Source organism: Scardinius erythrophthalmus (assembly GCF_964197995.2).
Source record: "Scardinius erythrophthalmus genome assembly, chromosome: 2".
Lineage (NCBI taxonomy): Eukaryota > Metazoa > Chordata > Actinopteri > Cypriniformes > Leuciscidae > Scardinius > Scardinius erythrophthalmus.
Window position 1 is genome coordinate 27,060,528 of NC_138222.1, and position 21,311 is coordinate 27,081,838.

The window sequence follows — 21,311 nt, forward strand, 5'->3', positions numbered from 1 at the left end:
ACCCTGTAAAAACCACTATAGCATTATTCTCCATTCCCACAAGCCATTACGAGACCGTGATCTGCTCTCATCTGTCTCCTTCACACTCTGCTTCATATTTCAACTTGTAAACGTCGATATTAACAACACGAAGATGGAAAAAGTGACTTCCAACCACATTAGCGCGCACTAGACTGCTTCGTTTGTGGCACAAATCTGCCTCCTCACAATGGACACAATAGAACTCATTCTGCCTTTTTAAGCCAACCAGTCTTACTCGCCTGGCTAGTGAGCAAGCACCTCACTTCCTGTCGGAACGTCCAACAGAATCCATGAGCCAACAGATTCCCCCGGCTCAGTCCTGTTGGCTCTGAGGATTTGGTAGGAACTATTGTTCGTGGGCAGCGAGGCTCAGGCCTGATTTTACCTGTCGCGCCATGTGTTCATCGGGAGCGGTGATGGAAGCAGCTTTAGGAAACACATCAGAAAGGGGTAGGGTGCGGACTGAGTGATTCAGCCTTGATAACCAAATTTCTCGGAGTGCACCACCCCGCATGCAGAAGCGAAAGAAGCAGCAGTGCCAGGCAGACACCAGAGAAAACACACACACACTGACTCAGCAGTCTTTCTCTTGTTCAAAACTTAACCCTGCAGGCATGCTAATGTGATAAATGAATGAGTCACAGTGTGTTTAAGTGTGCGTGCAAAATGTATAAACTGTTTGGCATTTAACAATTTAATGATTTTGTCTGAGACCTTCATCATTCAATATTAAAGCTTTCATAGACTTTCTTGGAACATTTACCTGCTTTGCTTCTCTATCAACTAATTTTGCAGCAGACTGTAAACAAGACTGTGCCTGATTGGATGAGATTGTATATGTCTGTATAAACATACTGTATACTGTATGCATATAACAGGGAACATCCCCATAACTTCCACTTAAGTTCTTTAAAAGTTATGTAAATGTTAAGACAAAATGTTCATATAATGTTTATGGAACGTTCTTATAATGTTACTATACGTTATCGTAATATTGAGAGAAAACATTCTCAGAATAACATTCTCAGAACGTCCTTGTACTGTTATTTTATTTGCTGAATGTTTTTATAATGTTATCATAAAATGTTCTCGTAATGAAGAGAGAAAAAGCTGTGAGAACAACGTACATGGAACGTCCTTACAATGTTAGTTTTACTTGAAGAACATTCTCATAACATTGAGAGAAACGTTCTTAGAACAACGACTTTATGATGTTGTTAATATTTTCTGAATGTTTTTGGAATGTTGCATAAAACGTTGTGAGAGCAATTTTAATGAAACGTCCTTACAGTGTTATTTGTTCTATAAGTCTATAAGTAATTTTTTTTGTACAGTGCTTTTACAATACACATTGTTTCAAAGCAGCTTTACAGAAAATGATGATGTTATAATGTTTATAATATCTTAAAATCTTCATGCCTTATAGTCACATTTAGCAGATTCCCAGCTCACAGGGAACACTTTCAAAGTTAACTGGTCTTTAAAAAAAGTTATCAAAACGCTAACACAAAAACGTTATTTATATATTGTTCATGGAAAAATGTTCTTAGATTGTTTTGCTAACATTCCCATTAAATTATGAAAACGTTATACTTCTGAATGTTTTTTAAACCTTCAAAACGTCAATTTTTCATGTACTAAGAAAATCATATCGAAAATTTCCTGAAAGTTCAAAACATCCAGTTTTTTTTAAATAATGTTTTCATAACTTAATACAAAACATTCTAAGAACATATTTTTGTTAGCTGGGTATAATGGAGAAGTTTGCCATTCAGCTAAAAGACCATGGAACTTATATTTCAAATTTAATCTGTTACTGTGGGGTGTAAAAAAAAAAATCTTTTGGAAAAAATAAATAAAATAACAGATGTGACAATGGCTATTTAGAGGTCTCACTTTTTTCATTTAATATTTTGGCTAATAAATTGATATTAGAATCAGAAATTATTAAATAAAGCTGCACACAAGAAAAACAAACATGATAAGGCTGTCAGCAAAAGCTTATGACAATTTTCAATCAAATCAAACATTTTTGGCAATACATTTTCCATACAAAATAGATCCATGACAAAGACATTTAAGCATAAAAATTCCATAAACTATGTGTACGCAATAACAATGCTGGAGGCAAAGAATAAAAATGATTAAAAAGATAGTTGGAGAGAGAGCACTATGCATGCACTAAACAGTGTTTTGCAATCTACCAGCATATAGGTAAAAAAATTGCATTGCTGTAACCTCATATCAGATTATACATCTGACATCAGGATGTCATGATTATATCTTATGTACAGATGTAGTCATATTATTATTAGTTACATATAATCTGTGATGTGTTCAACCATGTATGTTTTATAAACATAAATTTTTGCACTGGTACTTACATCTGATCCCCAGTAGGGGACAGTCTTATTTCCAAACACACTGCTGAAGTTTCATACAAAGAAAGTGTGGTTAATAACCAAGACATTTTCTAACAACTTTAACCTGTTAGGTCAAGACATCACACCAAGGGTCAAAAGTTACAAAAGCCAAAAGTCATGTTGGGGTCTTTGTGAAAATTACCTCTCACCTCCTTTAATCTCATTATGAATGATTTTTTATTTATTTATTGTGCCTTAGAATAACAGCAGAGACAAGGATACAGAACGCAAACATATAGGAAGTCTAAATAATTTACATCTAAACGTGACATTATCAGTCTTGTTAACCTAATCTACGAGAGTACACTTGGTTAGTCTAAACAAGTAAGGATTGTTTACACTTCTGGATCAACACGACACCTGGCTGTTCATAGTAAGTGCGTACTATGTATTTACATACACTTTAAATGTTAGATTTCAGTCAGACTAAAGCAATAATTCATCATGTAAATGATTTCCCAGAAAACAAAAATATGTTCTAAGAAAGTTTTGCTAACGTTCCCATTTAGTTATGGAATTACTATGAAAATGTTCTCAGAATCTCTCTCTTTATATATATATATATATAATTTTGGGAATGTTACATTTGGGAACATCCTGAAACAAGTAGTAACATTTCAAAAAATGTCCAACTAAAAATGTTTTGAAACAAACGTACCATGAACCATGTATAAATAATGTTTTTGTGCTAACATTTTGAGAACCTTATTAAAGACCAGATTTAACTCTTAATGATCATTTTATTAACGTCACTGGAAGAACGTTATGTTAATGAATGTTAACCAAAGTTCTGAGACCGTTCCCTGGGTTTCATTCACTAAGCATGCGTACGCACAAATTTGTGCGTGAAATGTGCGTACAAACGATTTTAAGCACAAATCACCATTCACCAAATATTTCGTAATAAAATATAGGAACAACTAAAACCACACGTACGCAAAAAGCACTTACTTTGTACGGCTCTTAATCATATTAAGAAGTTATATTTCATCCTAACACGACTATAATTATATTGAAGTATGTTGCATTAATTGTATTATACTGTATAATCCATATACAATTATATAATAAAATTACTAAATAATACAATTTAATCTTAAATTCATTCCATCATCTATAGTTAAAGAGTAAGAAAAGCTGCATTATATAATCTGAATAACGCAGATGTACTCGTATATATAGCTGGACAATGAGAGCTCTGTAATCTGGATCTGTATAAAAGGTGTTTATTGTGAGAACTGGTGAGAATGGCACACTTGGCATTGCTCGAGGGTTTGGCGAGAAATGTATGTGCTTACGAACGTGTTGTGAATTAGGCGGATATTTTTTTTGAGAAGTTCTCCTGTACATACAAGTACGAAATAATCCTCGCAATTAATGAGACCCCCTGTTAGCTGAGTTAGTCCAACTGAAATCACACAAGTCCATACTAGTTTTGTCCACCACGTGTGTTATTTAGACTCCAGTTGGCCTCTGCATTGTGTGCAAGACAGAGGTGACATACAACTATGTGAGAAGTATGATTGTAACTGGCTGCACATGTAATTCCACTAACTGACCCAGCAAGCAGTAGCCGTCATTTCACCATCTAGGTTAACTAGACCCGATAGTCCGGCAATGAGTAAACCACTTCTAGCCAAAATAACCTTAAATTTGTTTACATGTATGTTTTTTGTCAAAATAACTTGCAAGATGTATGATATTCCATCATGTAAGCAAAGACAACAGTGATTACAAGGTGTCTGGTTTCATTTCTTTGACATGTTCTATGAGTAGCCTGTGTGTCTATTCTTGGTAAAATTTTCAATGAATGCGCAAAATTTGCTTGGTTTTAGCCTAGACGTCAGGGCTGCGTATGGACGGCTGTTAAATGTCTTTTAAATGCAAAATTGCTAGCTGGGGATGCAGGAAGCAGCTATGGGTTTTTTTCCCCCTCAAGCATGTCTCTCTCTAGTCAAGATGTTTGGATAAATTATCTGTAGCCAAAACACACGACTCACATTTGTTTGGATTGTGTTTGTGTGATAACAACAGATAAAAGATAACGGTCTGGCTTGAAACAGATAACAAAGGGTGATAAAACAGCACATCTGCGTATTTTATGTGATTCCCCCCCCCCCCCCCTATATGCTGTAAAACTTAGAATGTACAGCTGTTAACTTTAAAGGTTCGTCCCACAAATGAAAATTATTAGTTTGGAATGACATGAGGCGGGTGGGTAAATTATGACGTAAGACTTTCACTCATCTTTAAAATGCAACCTTTCTACCCATTCCACCAAAATGTTGATGCTTCTAAAAGTGAGAAAGAGTATGTAAAAGTAATTCATAATTGAGTGATTTAAACTGAGGTTTTTGAAGAGAAACACTCATTTTGGTGGAGATTTGGGTAAATGACCTTTCAATGGAGGGAGAGAAATCTCTCAGGTTTCATTATCTTTTATGTTTCAAAGATAGATTAAACAACATGAGGGTGAGTAAACAAGGACAGAATTTTGGGTGAACTATCCCTTTAAGGAACATAATCTTACCCCTTTTCTAGAAAACTACACATAGGATATATTGTGCACATAGTTTCATATTGTGCATTACATTACATACTCACTATTCACCACCACTGTATTCAGACAATGTGTCTTTTTATAAATCTAACCGAGAGTAAATCAAGGCTGGGGATGTTCTAAGAGTGGACAGACTGAGTAAGGATGGCTAAAGTGGTCACACATGCTCTGCACACATGAAAGCCAGTGTTGCTTTTCTTTGGCTGCCCTTAACTCAACCATTATGTCAGCATCCTACAACCTCTGACCTGTCTGGAAGAGGATGTTATTGGTGCAAATGAGACCAGTATGGGCGCCTGTTTTTGTTGGGTGGCTGACCAAAGAAGAACGCTCTAAGATGGCTCATCATGGCTGATGTTTGTCTTTCGGGAGGCTTCTGAGACAGCTGGAAACAGATGCTTGAGGAATGGCCTCATGTAGGCAGGTGTATTCCTTTGACGTATTTGTCTGAGAACTGTGGAGGTAACACTTTTTATGAAGCCTCACTGATTCTTGAGACATGAGACAAAACAAGCCCAATTGCAATTAGTTTTTAAAACAGCAACATGTCCACTCAATCAGGTATGATCACTAGAATGTTCTAAACAACAAGGTACAATTTCATTTGATTTTCTTTTTTTTTAAATCAAATTTTTGACACTACATTTCCCCTCACTACCACGTGTCCACAGATCGCAACTCAGTAATTCATACAGAATAATATACACACAACCATTCAAAAGTTTGGCAGTTGTAAGATTGTTTCTTTTTAAGAAGAATGCATTCAATTGATCAAAAGTGACAGAAAAGACTTGTTCATTGTTACAAAAAATAAAAAAAATAAAAAATAAATCTATTTCAAATAAATGCTGTTCTTTGAACGTTCTATTCATCAAAGAATCCTGAATCTTTTTTTACCATGGTTTCCACAAAAGCACAACTGTTTTCAACATTGATAATAAGAAATAAGAAATAATAAGAAATGTTTCTTGAACATCAAATCATCATATTAGAATGATTTCTGAAGGATCATGTGACACTGAAGACTGAAGTAATGATGCTGAAATTTCAGCTTTGCCATCACAGGAATAAAATAAAATTGAAAATATATTAAAACAAAACAGTTCATTTAAATTGTAATACCATTTTACAAAATGTACTGTTTTGATCAAATAAATGCAAACTTTTAAAAGGTTTATTTATATAATTTACAGTGCCATTTAACCATTTATATCATGTGCACAGTATATACTGTGTATCTATATACATATACATATATATACAGTATATAAATATATATATATATATATATATATATATATTTATATATATAACCATCTGTAGTGGCTTAGAAAACAAAACTAAACAAAACATTTAATACATGTGACATGATATATGGTTACATGCAGCAATGTGCTACACTGGTTAGCTTTTTCTTATGGTTCTTTCACATACCTTTCCACTAGGTTTGCATAGGGTTTCACCTTGCAGGTATGGAAGTTTCTATGTATTCAATTTCAGATTCTTTGCAAAAACATAAAGAATAAGTCCTAATGTATGTGTATTTAAGGCAAGTCAAGTAAATGCTGTGCTATTTCTTTGTCCCTCAATCCCTTCAACTCTGAATGCTATATCATATTGATGATTTAAACTAAAGCTTAACATTATTTTGCATGTTTTTCCCCTTAATGATGGTGCAAATAAATATATGGTTAACTGGTAAACTTTCCCTTTCTCTCTGTGTTTTTATTTTATCCTCCTCTGAAGCAGACATTCCCAGTACGGCTGACTGCACTTTTCAGAGCTCACTCACTTTGCATCGCATCACATTGGCTCCTGTTTATTTTGGGGGCCAGAGCTCTATTGGTGGTGGTGAAGTCAGGCTCAAAGATGGTTTAACCACTCTGGCCATGTCTTTTGTGTCAATGGATTACTGGAATCAAAGGTAATGGCAGCTAAACAACCACATCTATTTTTTTTCTGCCCTGGACACTGACTGCAGCTCAATTCAAACTTGACACTGTGCCCACTTTGAGTCAGGGCTGGGTGCATTGAGTTGCAAGGGTTCGGACATAGACAGAGAAAGGCCTGGGTCACGAGGTCTCTGTCACGGGTAGACTGATGTTAAACAACGTGTGTTGCCCTGAGTGTATTGCTAAATGATGACTCAAGGTCAGAACAAAGAATGCTATGAGTCTGTTCTTCCAATAACTACAGTATCTTCCTCCACACTTATCACTGAAATTAAACTAACAGACTTAAAGGGATAGTTCACTTTCAAATTAAATTTTGGTATGTTTTAGCTTACCTCAAGGGCATCCAAGATGTAGGTGTCTTTGTTTCCGCAGTAGTTTCAATTTTGACATTTTTAGGTCAAACTGTTCTTGTCTGTCAGTCATATAATGCAGGTCTATGGTCACTGTCTCAAAGAGCATGCACAGAGTCCAAATTAAACAATTCCCCATCGTAAGTACACATTGATGGCCTAAGACACGAAACGAGCGGTTTGTGTGAGAAAACGAACAGTATTTATATCGTTTTTACCTCTTGTACACAACCACGTCCAAGTGATCTGAGGGCGCGCGTGCATCCTGGTGTGTGACGTGTTCGCTGCGGAGCCAGGCGAAAGTATTAACAAGGCTTTAGTCTGCGCAAGCGCACGAGAGATCACTTCCGGCGCTTGCGCAGACTAAGCCAGAACATGGTTGTGTACAAGAGGTAAAATCGATATAAATACTGTTCGTTTTCTCACACAAACCGCTCGTTTCGTGTCTTAGGCCATCAATGTGTACTTACGATGGGGAATTGTTTAATTTGGACTCTGTGCATGCTCTTTGAGACCGTGACCATAGACCTGCATTATATGACTGACAGACAAGAATGGTTTGACCTAAAAATGTCAAAATTGAAACTACTGCGGAAACAAAGACACCTACATCTTGGATGCCCTTGAGGTAAGCTACAACATACCAAAATTTAATTTCAAATTGAACTATGCCTTTAAGCGAGTTGAAACATCCTGTTCTTTCTTTTATGGTTATTTTTTTGCTACTCATGCCTGTGGACAACCCTGCATCACTTATATGCAAATAAATCATGTTGTATGCACATGTCAATGTTTATGTCAGGAAAGGATGTTAAAAAAAGCAAAACAACCACTGATTTTAAATATAATGTCTTATCGCCGTCATGTAATAGTACATGGAAAACATGCAGGTGGCAATGACTGGCATGTGTGAGCTCATGCTCATAAAATACATCTCTCATCTTGTAGGTGTGAATGGAACACAATTAACAATAAACCTGACCTTAAGAGCAGTTCCGTCTTGCATGCCACATATTGGCATACTTCAGGGAAGATGGAATGGATGCGGTATGACCCACAAGCATTCTCTGTGTGTGCTTGTTAGTCTGTGTCTTTGTGTGGCAACTGTTTACTCTGAACTCTCAACAGAAAAAAAATAAAGGAGGGGGGGGGGGGGATAAAATTTTATTCAAGAATAAAAAGGCAAATGCCACTGTATGGTGAATAAAAAAAAAAAACTGTTAAAGGTGCACTACAGGTTTTTTTTTTCTCTTTTTTTTCGGATTGGTACTTTGGCAAATTAGCCTGGTTAAAACCAGACCCTTCTCAGTTGAAACTGAGTGTAGGGTCTGGAGAAGCTATGTAGACAAATCATTTCCAAAGGGGCGTCACCAACCGACGTAGCTTGATTGACAGGTGATCTGACCAATCATACTTCGCCATCCGCCATTTTGTCCGACAAAGCAGTCAGGAGAGTAGATTAACATAGGAGGATTTGAACTTGAAAAACGGAGTGTACTGACGCCTTTCCGTGGTTAAAACAACATTCCTTCTTATGTTTGTTCATGTTTATTTGAGGCTATAAATTAACTAGAAGGAAGAGATGATCGGTTCACAAGAACAGCTTTAACTGATGCTCTACAGCGATCTGTCACGGCACATTAAAGAGCAACAAAACGGTATTTATTGTTTAAATTTCTTTTAAAAAATTACCAAATTTGAAAGCTGAGACTTTGTTCAATATGTTTAATATCAAACGTAACCGAAAAGTAGCCTGCTCTGTCCTGTCTGCCAGCGTGTTGTCAGTCTCCTCTCTGCTCCGCAATGTATTTTTCACTGCGTGAGAACTCCTTCAGCGTCGCTGCGCTGTCGTCATCATGTAAATCCCTCCCCAAACGTTTCTGATTGGTGTCGCGATTTCGGCGGCACAGAAATGAGTTTGAATGGGCTCTTCTCCAGACTATCCTGGAGAGAGAATTAAAATTCGCCGGAAGTAGTCTGGGTTTTCCCAGGCTATTGGCAAATATGACCATTTTGGCAAATATGACAACTTTTTTACTGTCACCTGCATTACGCAAAACAGCTCACGTGAGTTTATCTGTGATGATGATAAAGCTGAATTTACAGCATCATTACTCCAGTCGTCAGTGTCACATGATCCTTCCGAAATCATTCTAATATGCTGATTTTCCACTTATTTCTTCCAATATTTCTTATTATTATCAATGTTATTATTATCAACAGCTGTGCTGTTGTACTTTTGTAGAAACTGTGATGCATTTTTTGCATCTGTGTGCTTCACAGACCGTTTATCAGTTCGGACCAAAAATAGGTCAGCGCAGCGCAAGCTACTCGCCGGTCGATCTCGATCATGCGACACCGTAACTACACAGCACTTGAAGATCCGGTGAAGAAGGCCATTAAATTTACCACAGAATTAATAACATTGCTGCGAGATCTAATGAGAAGCATTCAAATTTAGTGAAGAGTTTTCTGTTATAAACCAGAGCCCAGCCAGCAAGCAATTTTGCGTTTAAAAGACGTCTAACAGCCGCCCAAACACAGCCCAGACGTCTAGGCTAAAACAAGGCAAAATTTGGGCTGTCATTGAAAATTTAATAGAAGTCTAAACCATAGCCCAAGAATAGAATAGCCATCAATTAGATAACAAAGAAATGAAATAAGTGAAGAAATGAAACCAAACACCTTGTAATCACAGTTCACTTTGCTTACATGATGGAATATCATACATCTCACAAGTTATTTTGGCAAAAACGGCATGTAACCAAATTCAAGGTTATTTTGTCAAGAAGTGGGTTACTCATAGCCGGACTAAATCGGGTCCATAGTTAACCTAGACAGTGAAATGATGGCTATTGCTTGCTGGGAGATATCAGATCAAGCAGCACTGACGTGGAAACCAGGAGAAACAAGAAGGCTTTCAGTCCAAAATCAGCTACATTTACCACAGATTTAATGTATTAACACTAACTGTAACCATGGTATTGTGGTACCACAATAAGTACTTCACACGTTGTTTTCCAGCCCTTCAAACTCTAATATTATCATATTTAAATGTTATTTTTAATGTGATGACCAAAGCATTATTTGTTCATCCTTGAAATATTGTCCCCATTTATAAAAATAAAAGTTTCAAGATGTAGAAAAACGCACACTTGTTTTAAAACAAAAAATACATTAAATTACCATTGTAATCAGTAGGTGGCTGCAGAGGAGTGCTTATTGGCTTATTAGAGCATCTATTAAATGCATCTCAACTCGAGTGCTTTATTGTCAGCCCCCCCAGTGCTACCAAATCAGGGGCTGGCACCACTTTCTGTAGAACTAGTGGCTCCGGTGCTGCTGCCCACAAATGTTAGCCTGGAGCCCTGTTATGTGAAATTCATAATGAATGCATTTGAAAGACCTTGCAGTAAATATATCAGTAAAATCAGCTATCAGTCATGGCACACTGACTGGATGTGAGGGAGCAAAACTCAACAGTGGCTTGGATCAACTCCAAAGTCATACCGTTCTGGAGACATGTCGTCTTCTTGGCAAACACTCATCTCCCTCACTCCTGAACACTGCCTCACATCTCTGTGATTGGCAACCTTAAGTGGCTTTGAAATCTACATCTACGGGGTATAAATATTTCCATTCCTGATCTTGATTCTAGCATTGTAAAGGCTTGTACTTTGCCAAATAACTTATCTTGCACTGTGTAACTTCTTGCCAGCATGTCTTTTTAGCATTAATAGTGAAAATGACAATGCATTCAATTCTGATTTGTTTCTTCAAGTCAAAATTTTAAACCCTACTGTCCACAAAGTTATTTTGCAAACACTAAAATGTGATGTGTTTGTTCAGTCAGTGTGATATCTGGTTTAAGCATTAGTTGCTATAGCAATAATGTAGGTGTTAGCAAAATGCCAAGTGACTTTCTTCAAAAACAAATGAGAGTGACAAGCTATGAGTATGAAAAGAGCAGTGAAACTACAACTAACACAGCGATAAAGTGAACAGAAGTCATTCATTTCACATGAGTGATGTGATGTGGATGAGTCCAGCGATCCAACTATGTTGAAAAGTTTAACTTTAAACTTATTTCTTGTCAAAATGTTATTTCTTACTGCAACACATCTAATTTATGATCAGATTGTTTACATGCTGTTACCAACAGTACAGTGACTTTGTGACTTTCATAATTATGTGTGAACAAGGCATCTGAGGGGCCAATTACAGGACACAGTTTTTAACTAAAAACGTTAAAAAATTAATACATTTTGGCCACTCATTTACACTGAAAACAAACTTTTGAAAACATGTTTCAAAGTGCAAGTTTTTGAAAATGATACTGTTATTGTCTCTTTGTAAACTACAAAAATGTGAATTTGAGAAAACTGTGACGTCATGCACATGGCATATTACGTGTTTAGTCAATAGGCCTTTATCGCATCACAATAGAACGCCGGAAGTAGCCGCAGAGCGGCTGTGTTGATGAAGTGCATTAATGTCCTCATATAGTCTGAAAACATTGCGAGCGTCATGCGTGCCTCAGTGTGTGTGTGGTAAATGAAACAGCGCGTCTGTGCCATAAATTCACAGAGACACGCAGAACATGCATGATTCCAATTTAAATGGTCTTTATGCGGTTTAATATTGACAGACACTGGTCTATATCGCAGTTTTATTTAAGTTTACTGACCTACTTTTCATCTAAAGGTAGTACACTGCTTGGCGATTTCGAACGTTCCGAAACCAGTGCTGAGTCCCAATTCGCATACTATCCGTCCTAAATAGTATGCGAAACTAGAATTAGTATGTCCCAAATCGTAGTATGTTGAAATGAGTATTCCAAAGATACCCAGATGGTCTACTATTTCCGGTTAGAATTCAAAGTGCAGATCAATGCACACTCTAACGGCTAATATTGCCCACAACCCATTGCGTGCGGGAGGGAGGAGCTTGTGGTGATGATGCAAACATGGCAGTCAGATGCGGAGATGCGCCCTCAGTTTTTAAGTGTAAGAATTCAAATGTTTAACCCTAATTAAAGTTATATTTGACCACACTGACTTGTTTGTTGTAATACTGTGGCTGTACAAATGTTAACGTTATCAGTCCAACTAAATGACACATGGTTACTACACTTTTACTATAGTAAAAGCATGGTTCATTTTCATCGGGGTATACATAATGATAAAATTAAGTATAAAATACGTTAAACAATAGTTATAATATAAACTTTAAATATTTTAACTCAGAAAATAAGTAGTTTTCGTTACACACATTGCACACGATTGCACATGAACGTCAGAACCAGCCGCCTCACAAACGACCTGCGTTTGGTTGATCTACGACGACGCCCTTCACTCCTCAATTTGGTAGAACACATTGTAAATGTATTGTGGAAAAAACGATGAGGAAAAAAAGATGGGAATAGTAAATAAAATTATATTGGAATGAATGAAATGTAAAATGTTTTGTTAACAGTCGCGGTGTGCGTAAATAGGCAACCACGTTCAAGTTCACGTTGCATGACGTCATCGAAGTATGTCCCAGAACGTGCATACTCTTTTGCTACACACTCAAAAGTATGTACTTTTTCCTCACAAAAAAAGTATATACTTTTAGGTCGTAGTATAAGTAGGCGAATTGGGACTCAGCACAGGAAATGAGATAAAGGCCTATTAGGCACGTAGTGTTTCTTTACAGTGACATCGCCAACTACTGGCCTGGCATGCATAATACAGTGTCTTTAGTCATTTTCATCCTTGTGAACGGGGACTGTTTTGACAATGGTGTCGTCTGTACACGAAAAATGTAAAAGGAAACTTTTCAGTTTTTAGTACATTGTTGTCGAGTAAACGTTCCCAGAGGATGTCTGTTATCAGTTAGTTTTGGATGAAAAAACTCTTGACTGTGACTAGCTCTATGTTTGCTCTTGAACTCTGTTTCCATATCTAGTCTGTAAATGAGATTGCAATAATAATCAAATAGAATAATGTTTGCAATTCGTGAATAAAAAAGAAAGAAAGATAAAGATATGAATGTCTTAGACACAGGTTCTCAAAAGGGTACGTTTACACGACAACGATATGCTTAAAGGGATAGTTCGGCCAAAAATGATATTGAAGCCAGTTATTTTCGTTTATAAAGTTTTAAATATGTATATTTTTACGACAAAACCGCACGGATTACCCTCAGAAGGCCTTCGTTTATCCCCCTGGAGCCGGATGGATTACTTTTGTGAAGGATGCATGCACATTTTGGGACTTGAAGGAGGTGGACCCCATTACTTCACATTATAACCACTGAAAGATCTAAGACATTTTCTAAAATAACTGAAAATGTGTTCGTCTGAAAAAAGATTGACATACACATCTCGAACGGCCTGAGGGCGAGCAAATCACGGGCCAAACATCATTTTTGGCCGAACTTTGGCCGAAAAACTAACAGAGACGTTTTTCCTTTGAGTTTTCCGCGCACAGACGCGCCACGCCCGCATCGTTCTGGTTGTTTTCTTTTACCTTCCCTTCCTGTTTCTTCTGAGCTGTCCTTTATTTTTAGGTCCACTTCGATTGGTTCAACTTCATGTCAATCATGATTTAACAAGCCAATGACGTTCTCTCCTGAAGGAGCCAATCAGTACTCTCCTTCTATAAGAAGCTGGAAGTGACGAGAGGAAGAGAGGGGCGTGTTTTTTCTTGTTTGATTTGTGTTGTGTTGTTACTAGCCTCCTCGATTGCTTTCTTATTTATGTTTTCCTAAGTTTGTATTATTTGATTATTTTGATATGTGAACTGCTGTCCACGATCTCTCCAGACGCAGAGAGGAGGAATAGCAGTATGTCACGTGACCTACACTGTACAACATGTTAGAGTTTGTTTGTTTAATACATCAGGTAAGGAGCGGGTGCTACCTCATGTACTTATGTTTTGTTAGCTAGTGTAGTTTAGTTGGCTATCCGTTGGCCGAAGATTTGGTTATTTTCGTGTTTTATTTCTTTGTTAGATTAGTAGTAATAAGAGGGTTAAGATAGTTTGTTTTGTTATGTTTATTTCTTTGATTTAGCACCGCTCGTTGTCCTCCTCTTATGTGTTCTGTGTTTTTTGTTCAATTGATGTTACTTGTATATTTTGTAAATATTTATTTACTCACATGGACACTGTAAAGCAATCGGGTGTATTATTACTATTATTATGAATTACTAAAAATCGTTTGAGAATATCTGTTTCTGTCTGAATCATTATAACACATCATTACAACTATCAGTAACTGAACCTGGTTTCTTTTTTTTATTTAAATTCAATACTTATATGTTACTTACCCTATTAACCCTAGACATCTTTAAAAGGGAGACGTAACAAGACGACACCATTGTCAAAACAAAATCCCCATTCGCACGGATCCGCAAAAACAACTAAAAACCTTGTATTCTGCAGCCAGGCCATAGATGACGAAGGAACATTATAGACTAAACACATAATATGCATGTGCATGACGTAATTGTCTTCAGAAATTCGCGTTTTTGTTGTTTACATGGAGACCGTTTTCAAAAAATTGCACTTTGAAACCCCTTTTCAAAACTTTGCGTTTTCGGGCACCCAAAACGCATACAAAGTTTTACGTTTTTAGTTGAAAACATTGTCGTATAAACAGCCCCTCAAGGTTCTCTTTCCTGCAGAGCTTTGCTCCAACCCTAATCAAACACACCTGAACAAACTAATCAAGGTCTTCAGGATTACTAGAAAATTATAGGGAGATGAGTTTGATCAAGGTTAGCGCTAAAGCTAAAAGGACAGTGGACCTCGAAGGCCAAAGATTAAAACCCCTTGTCTAAGCGGCTGTTCACGCAGAATGCGTCTTTTTGTCTCAGGAATGGTTTAAAAAATGCGCAGCGCAGAATCCGAGGGTCTTGAGACGCGCTTTTGAGATGTGGTGCAATAACAGAAATACTTGCCAATTTGCTACTATAAACAAAAGCTCACAAAGCTTGGCCCGCCTCCAGGGTCTTTTGATTAGTCCACTGTTTTGGATCTGACATTGATGAGCGCCGCTGCGTGTAAAACTTTAAATTCGTGTGAGGCGCTGCAAAAGGCGCAAACGCAACGGTTTACGCGTATAGAAAAACTATGGAAAATAGCGCATTGGAATGGAAAAACACATTCTGTGTAATCTAAGAGATACGTTTTTCAGTTTATGTTCATTCATGTGGCTGCCTGACACGTGAGAGATCTGTTTGAGTGCGTATGAGTGACATTGCACGTGCAGGTGTTTGCAGCTCTGAAGGTAAATTTGCAGTTAGCAGTGATGTAAGATGTATTGAATGGGGTCAGGAGAGCGGTATGAACAGTCTCAACATTAGCAAACAGTTTCTCATCACTCACCCTGCTACCCTTTAAGGGCAAGCACGGACACGCTCCACTGCAGTCCCGGCCTGCACACGGCTCCAGCGGATTTGACCCCTGCACACAAACAAAGGTAGAGGGACAAGATTAAATCCTGCACTACTGTCAGAGTCTTACGTCAATTAATTACCATCGAAACGGCACACTTTCATCTGGCTGACAACTAAGTTAAAAAGAATCAATATCATTAACATTCTTTTTTCAAAACTGCAATGGAATTATATAAGCACCTATTACTTTTCATTATGTGTGTGAATGTGTGTAACACAGCAATAAGTTGTAGAATAGTTTGTGGAAGACACTGTTACACTATGACTGATCTGTTTGTTTCCCTGCAGGGTAGTGAAGATCACCTGGACAGCAGAAAGTGGTACAGTATGTGATCCCACAGAGGAACAAAAGACAAATCCCTCTCTGGATTTTAGCCTCTGGTACAGAATACCAAAAAAGACATCACAAAAAAAAAAAAAAAAAAAAAAGGAAGAAAAAGGAAGATGAAGACTAGAGGCTATAGTGTTCATACTGGCCAAGACGATTAGTTACCCTATACATTCTAACCACTAAACCGAACCCCTATAGAGCGCTCACACGCACACAAACACACAAAGATACATATGAGCTCTATTGTCCCCTCATCACATGCTGAGATCACATTCCAAAGTGTGCTTGTCCCACCCTTCCCAATCATTTATCTCTTTTCAGTGCTGGTTTTTGTTTTCTCTGAAAAAAACAGTTTTTCACACAGTTATTAAACAGACTCTTAACATTTCAAATGTATGCAACTGTTCAAATGTTTAGGGCTGGTAAAAACTATTATGGTAAAAACTATTATATAAAATAATTCTCTTACACTGACCAAGGCTGCATTTATTTGATTAAAAATGCATTAATATTGTGAAATATTATTACAATTTTAAAAATAACATATCTATTTGAATATATATTTAAAATGTAATTTATTCCTGTGATGGCAATGCTACATTTTCAGAAGCCATTACTCTAAAAGAACAGCTTTTATTTGAGATAGAAATCTTTTGTTTTAGATTGCTTTAGATCAATTTAATGCATCCTTGCTGATTTAAAAAAAAAAAAAAAAACGAATCGACATCATTGCACACAAAGCATTTATATTTACACTTAGCATTATGTTAGTATTACTATCAGTGTACTGGCTTGCTGGTCTGTAGTTATGGCTCAGGATTATGATTTTTGCTCATGTTTTCATCTGCCACAAGAGAAGAGCATTATATGCATACATAAATGTCAGGATCTACGTAACAACATGCTCTTTCTTAACCTGTAGGACAAGCTCTGTGAAATCCAATCCCCTTCATTGAGCAGACATGTGAATAATGTGATTAATGAAAGCGGCACATACATATAAGGGTCCTTTAAGCGGCATGCCCCTGCTGGAGTTCAAAGGTCATTGGATAGCATTTCACTTTGATTAAAGGATGAAAAGGTGCAGACAAGAGGGGATAAGGGCCCCATGAGGTTTTGGACAGTGGGTACTTGGCCAAAGGGTCAGGGGTGTTCGGACAGCCATCTAGAAAAAAAACCTCAAAGGTCTTAAACTGATAACCAAGACCTTATTTACCAATCACAAAGGATATGTGTGTGTACAGCGTCTGTCTGTATGAGTGTAGCTGATGTAAGGCCCCCTGTGGAACCTGTCTCCACTCAGAACGTCACATGACTCCACAAAGCCTGCAACTTTTCCAACTTGTGACTGTATTTTTCTACGACAGAGAGGTTTTGGCTTAGGCAAATAATGGAGGGATATACAGAGAGTGAAAGCAAGGGTAAGAGAATTAGTACGGATATAAAAATAAAACCTGGGATACAAGACAGGGAACCAGTAAAAAGTAGGTTAGAAAGCTGGGACTGCCCTGTACAGGCCTCAGCTCCCTTCTAGTGATCTCTTGTCTACCACTAATTGTTCTGACAGAAACAGGCCAGAAACTCTACAAAGGGATTCACATAGAATTAGAGACTGACAGAGAGAGAGAAATAATATATTGCGCAAATCCTGACTAGACTATCCAAATCCTGACTGTTGAAAAAGCCAAACACACAAAAAAAATCTTATAAACCAAACAAAGAAAGACTTTGTAAAGACTGTACAAAACATGAGAGCCACATAAAAGCCAAAAACTCACAACAATTAGTTTAACATTAAGAATGAATTATTGTTTTACAAATTCCACAAAGACAATCTCCTCAAACTGGAGAAGTATCATTATAACCTCAAAGTCTGGTATACAGACCGTTAAATCAAATGACGCAAAAGCAGGCGATCTGTGCAGATTTATGGGTCTTAAGTGGCACATATATGGCACACAGTTAAGTGCCATTCAATTTTTCTGAACTAGCTGGCAGATAAAAGGGGACAGCAGGTGGCAACACAGAAAGGACAGAGGATAATCCAACACCCCTCTCTCTGTCCCTACGGAAATCAGCCACCTTTGTCACCCTCTTTTCAGGTTGCTTAACCCACCTGGTGGAGAAGTGAAAACATTAGCCATATATGTGCATTTAGGTCCCTCTCCTGTAAGTTAAGCAAACCTTCGCTACAAGGAGCAACAAGCCCCTCTCAATAGCACACCTTGACATTCCTCTGCAGCTTGTTCAGTGGAATTGAATCGAGCTATTTGGAGCAGGACAAAGAGTGCAACTTAAGGAGAAATCTTTGAGCACACATTTCCAGACGCACACACATACACACACTCACCCTGGACAGGATCCATTTACACACTTTTCACAAGAAACCAATGGTGGTCTTGCCTTCCTCCTAACTGTTTTCCTCCAAAGCAACCTTTGAAAACCTGACACACCTGATGTTTGTCTGTGCTTGTTATTTTGTGTTTGTGCATGCCTCCTTAGCTTTATCCCACTGTTTTATGCAAATCATCGCCCATAAACTCACAGCAAATGATATTAATTGTTTAATTTTCATTACATTTTAAAAGATTAAATCATTTTTTTTATGTTTAATGACTTGATTTATACCACTGCTTTTGATAATAAATTTGTATTAAGAAAAATTATTAAGCCCTATTATTGTAAAAATCTGGAAAAATTACTTTTAATAGTAAGGTCCTAACTTTTAAAGGGGTCATATAATGGTACATGCACTTTTACAAGTTGATTGTGAAATGTGTGTTGGTAGTGCCTGTACACAACCATCATAAAATGATAAAAATCCATCCAGTGTTTTTTTTTTAATCTCCTTATATGTTTTCCCCTCTCTCAAATCGAGCCATTCGACCTTGTGACGTCACACGGTCGGACGGCCCTCCCACGATTGTTGATTGACAGCAGCGTTTCAACACAGACCCACCCTCGCCCGTGAGCGAGCTGTCATCATAGTCCGCTATTGTTGATAAGCTGGCTGGAGCAGAATGGCGTCTAAGCGATTGTGGTGTTCTGTTCTTGGGTGCAATAAGGAACACAACAGTCCTGTTGATGTTCCTAAATCCGAACCGCTGAAGACACAGTGGCTGAGTTTTGTTTTCGAAGGGAATATTCCCCACGATCAACGTCAATGCTTTCATGTTAGCGCAAATCATTTCACCAGACTGCTTTATAAACGAGAACACTGAAAAAGGTATTAGCTCCTGTCTGAGTATGTGTTGTTTATGTGCCTAATGACTGTCATGGTCTCACAGACTGCTTATTTTTTAAACAGATCAGTAAAATGTTAGTGCTTCAGCCCTGACAGTTGTACCTAACACTGCATAGATAACGTTACGCATCACTGACAAGCCTACATTTACCGAAAAAAAGTTTTTCATGACCATTAGCTGTAACATCTGTCAATGAACTAACGTAAGTTATACATCAGAAAACACACAGCATTCGTATCTCACTACTCTACCCTGCCAGTACACACAAAGATAGATCAAAGTGACATTACGTTAACCAACCATTCAGAAACGTCCTGTTTTCCGACTCCGGTTCAAACTGATACGGTTGCAGTGTCCTCAGAGACTCCCGCTGCCATTCTTCAAAATATACCCTCAACTGTTGTCAAGGCAACACTCCATGTGTGTTGTTGTGTCAAAACGCCCACAGAACAGAGGGGTGGGGTGAGCAAAGCTCATTATCATTTAAAGACACATGCACTTAAACGGCGTGCTGAAAACAGAGCTGTTTTTGACCAGGTAAAATTAGTGTTTTCTTACAATACTAATGAGAATTTTTAATTAAAGTATATTACAAACTTTTAATTTAGACCCTAAAGAATCATATTAGCTTGTACAAAAATGGCATTATATGACCCCTTTAATAGTTTCTATCGTTTTCATTTATTTAATAACCTATAATTTACCATTAAATCAGAGTCCTGAAAAATAAAAAGAATCCAGAACAAAAAAAAGGAATAAAAAAACAAACAAACAAACAAACAAACAAACAAACAAACAAAAACATTATATAGGGCCCTAAAAAGCATCTTGACTATCTCTGGCTTGTGAAATTGGGACTACTATGGTTGATGTTTGGTCATCCTTGGATAACAACTTCATGCACAAAGACCTCAAAAGATTAAGATTTACCGGCATATGCATACATGTACACTTAGCCAGAGGCCACACACAGACTCTCCGAGAGAGGTTAACCTCCCGTTTCCCCTCACGCTTTAGAGATGTTTGCTCACATTCCCTCTATCGTCTGCTGTCATCCATCCATCCACCCATATCAGAGCATGACAGAACAGAAAACAAGACCCAAAAACAGGGTAAAAAAAGGGAAAGGATGAAAGTGGGATGTTTATCGTGCTCTCCCGTGAATGATGAGCTCCTCTGACAGACGGCACAGCACGGACAATAGAACAAACGAAAAACAGTGGGACATGAAGTTGATGTACAAATGCTTCACCATCTGCCCTCACCTGCCATTACAAAAATACTATTTCCATTTTTTTCCTGTTACACTTACAAATTCCAATGCATTGAATGTTTTTTTTTCTCCCTATAGTAATATTCAAGATAAATCTTCAATTTCATTAAGTCATTTAAGGGTGTGCACAAAAGTGATTTTACCAGGGTTAACGGGTGATTTTAAACACCACAGTAAGTGAAGAATGTGCTATTCAAATATTTTGGGGTAATATAATATGATATAATATAATATTATATTATATTATACTTTTATTTAGCAAAGATGACCAAAAGTGACAGTAAAGACTAACATTGTTACAAATATATATATATTTCAACAAACGCTGTTCTTTTGATCTTTCTATTAATAAAAGAATAGTGAAAGAAATGAATCACGGTTTCTACAAAAATATTAAGCAGCATAACAGCTTTAACACTGATAATAATAAGAAATGTTTCTTGAGCACGAAATCAGCATATTAGAATGATTTCTGAAGCATCATGTGACACTTTTGAGTAATGGCTGCTGAAAAAGTAGCTTTGTCATCACAGGAATAAATTACATGAGAGAGACTTCTGAAACATTTTAAAAAACATATTGTGGACCCCAAACCTTTGAACAGTAGTCCATATGTAATGAAAAGCGTTAAGGTAAATTATATAGATTGATGATTCATTATAATAAATTAATGTAATAAAGAAGTACAAATTACAAACTGCAACAGGTCA

The 21,311-nt window shown here is 37.2% G+C and overlaps 1 protein-coding gene across 1 annotated transcript in view; it reads right to left on the reverse strand.

The window, feature by feature from the left end:
• col4a6 (collagen, type IV, alpha 6) overlaps positions 1-21,311 on the reverse strand; it is a gene marked incomplete at its 5' end in the record, with an annotated part of 129,212 nt that overhangs the window by 56,019 nt on the left and 51,882 nt on the right. The window contains one exon of the mRNA XM_081389509.1: positions 15,682-15,759. Coding sequence (XP_081245635.1) covers positions 15,682-15,759 — 78 coding nt within the window. The remainder of the gene's footprint in view (positions 1-15,681; positions 15,760-21,311) is intronic.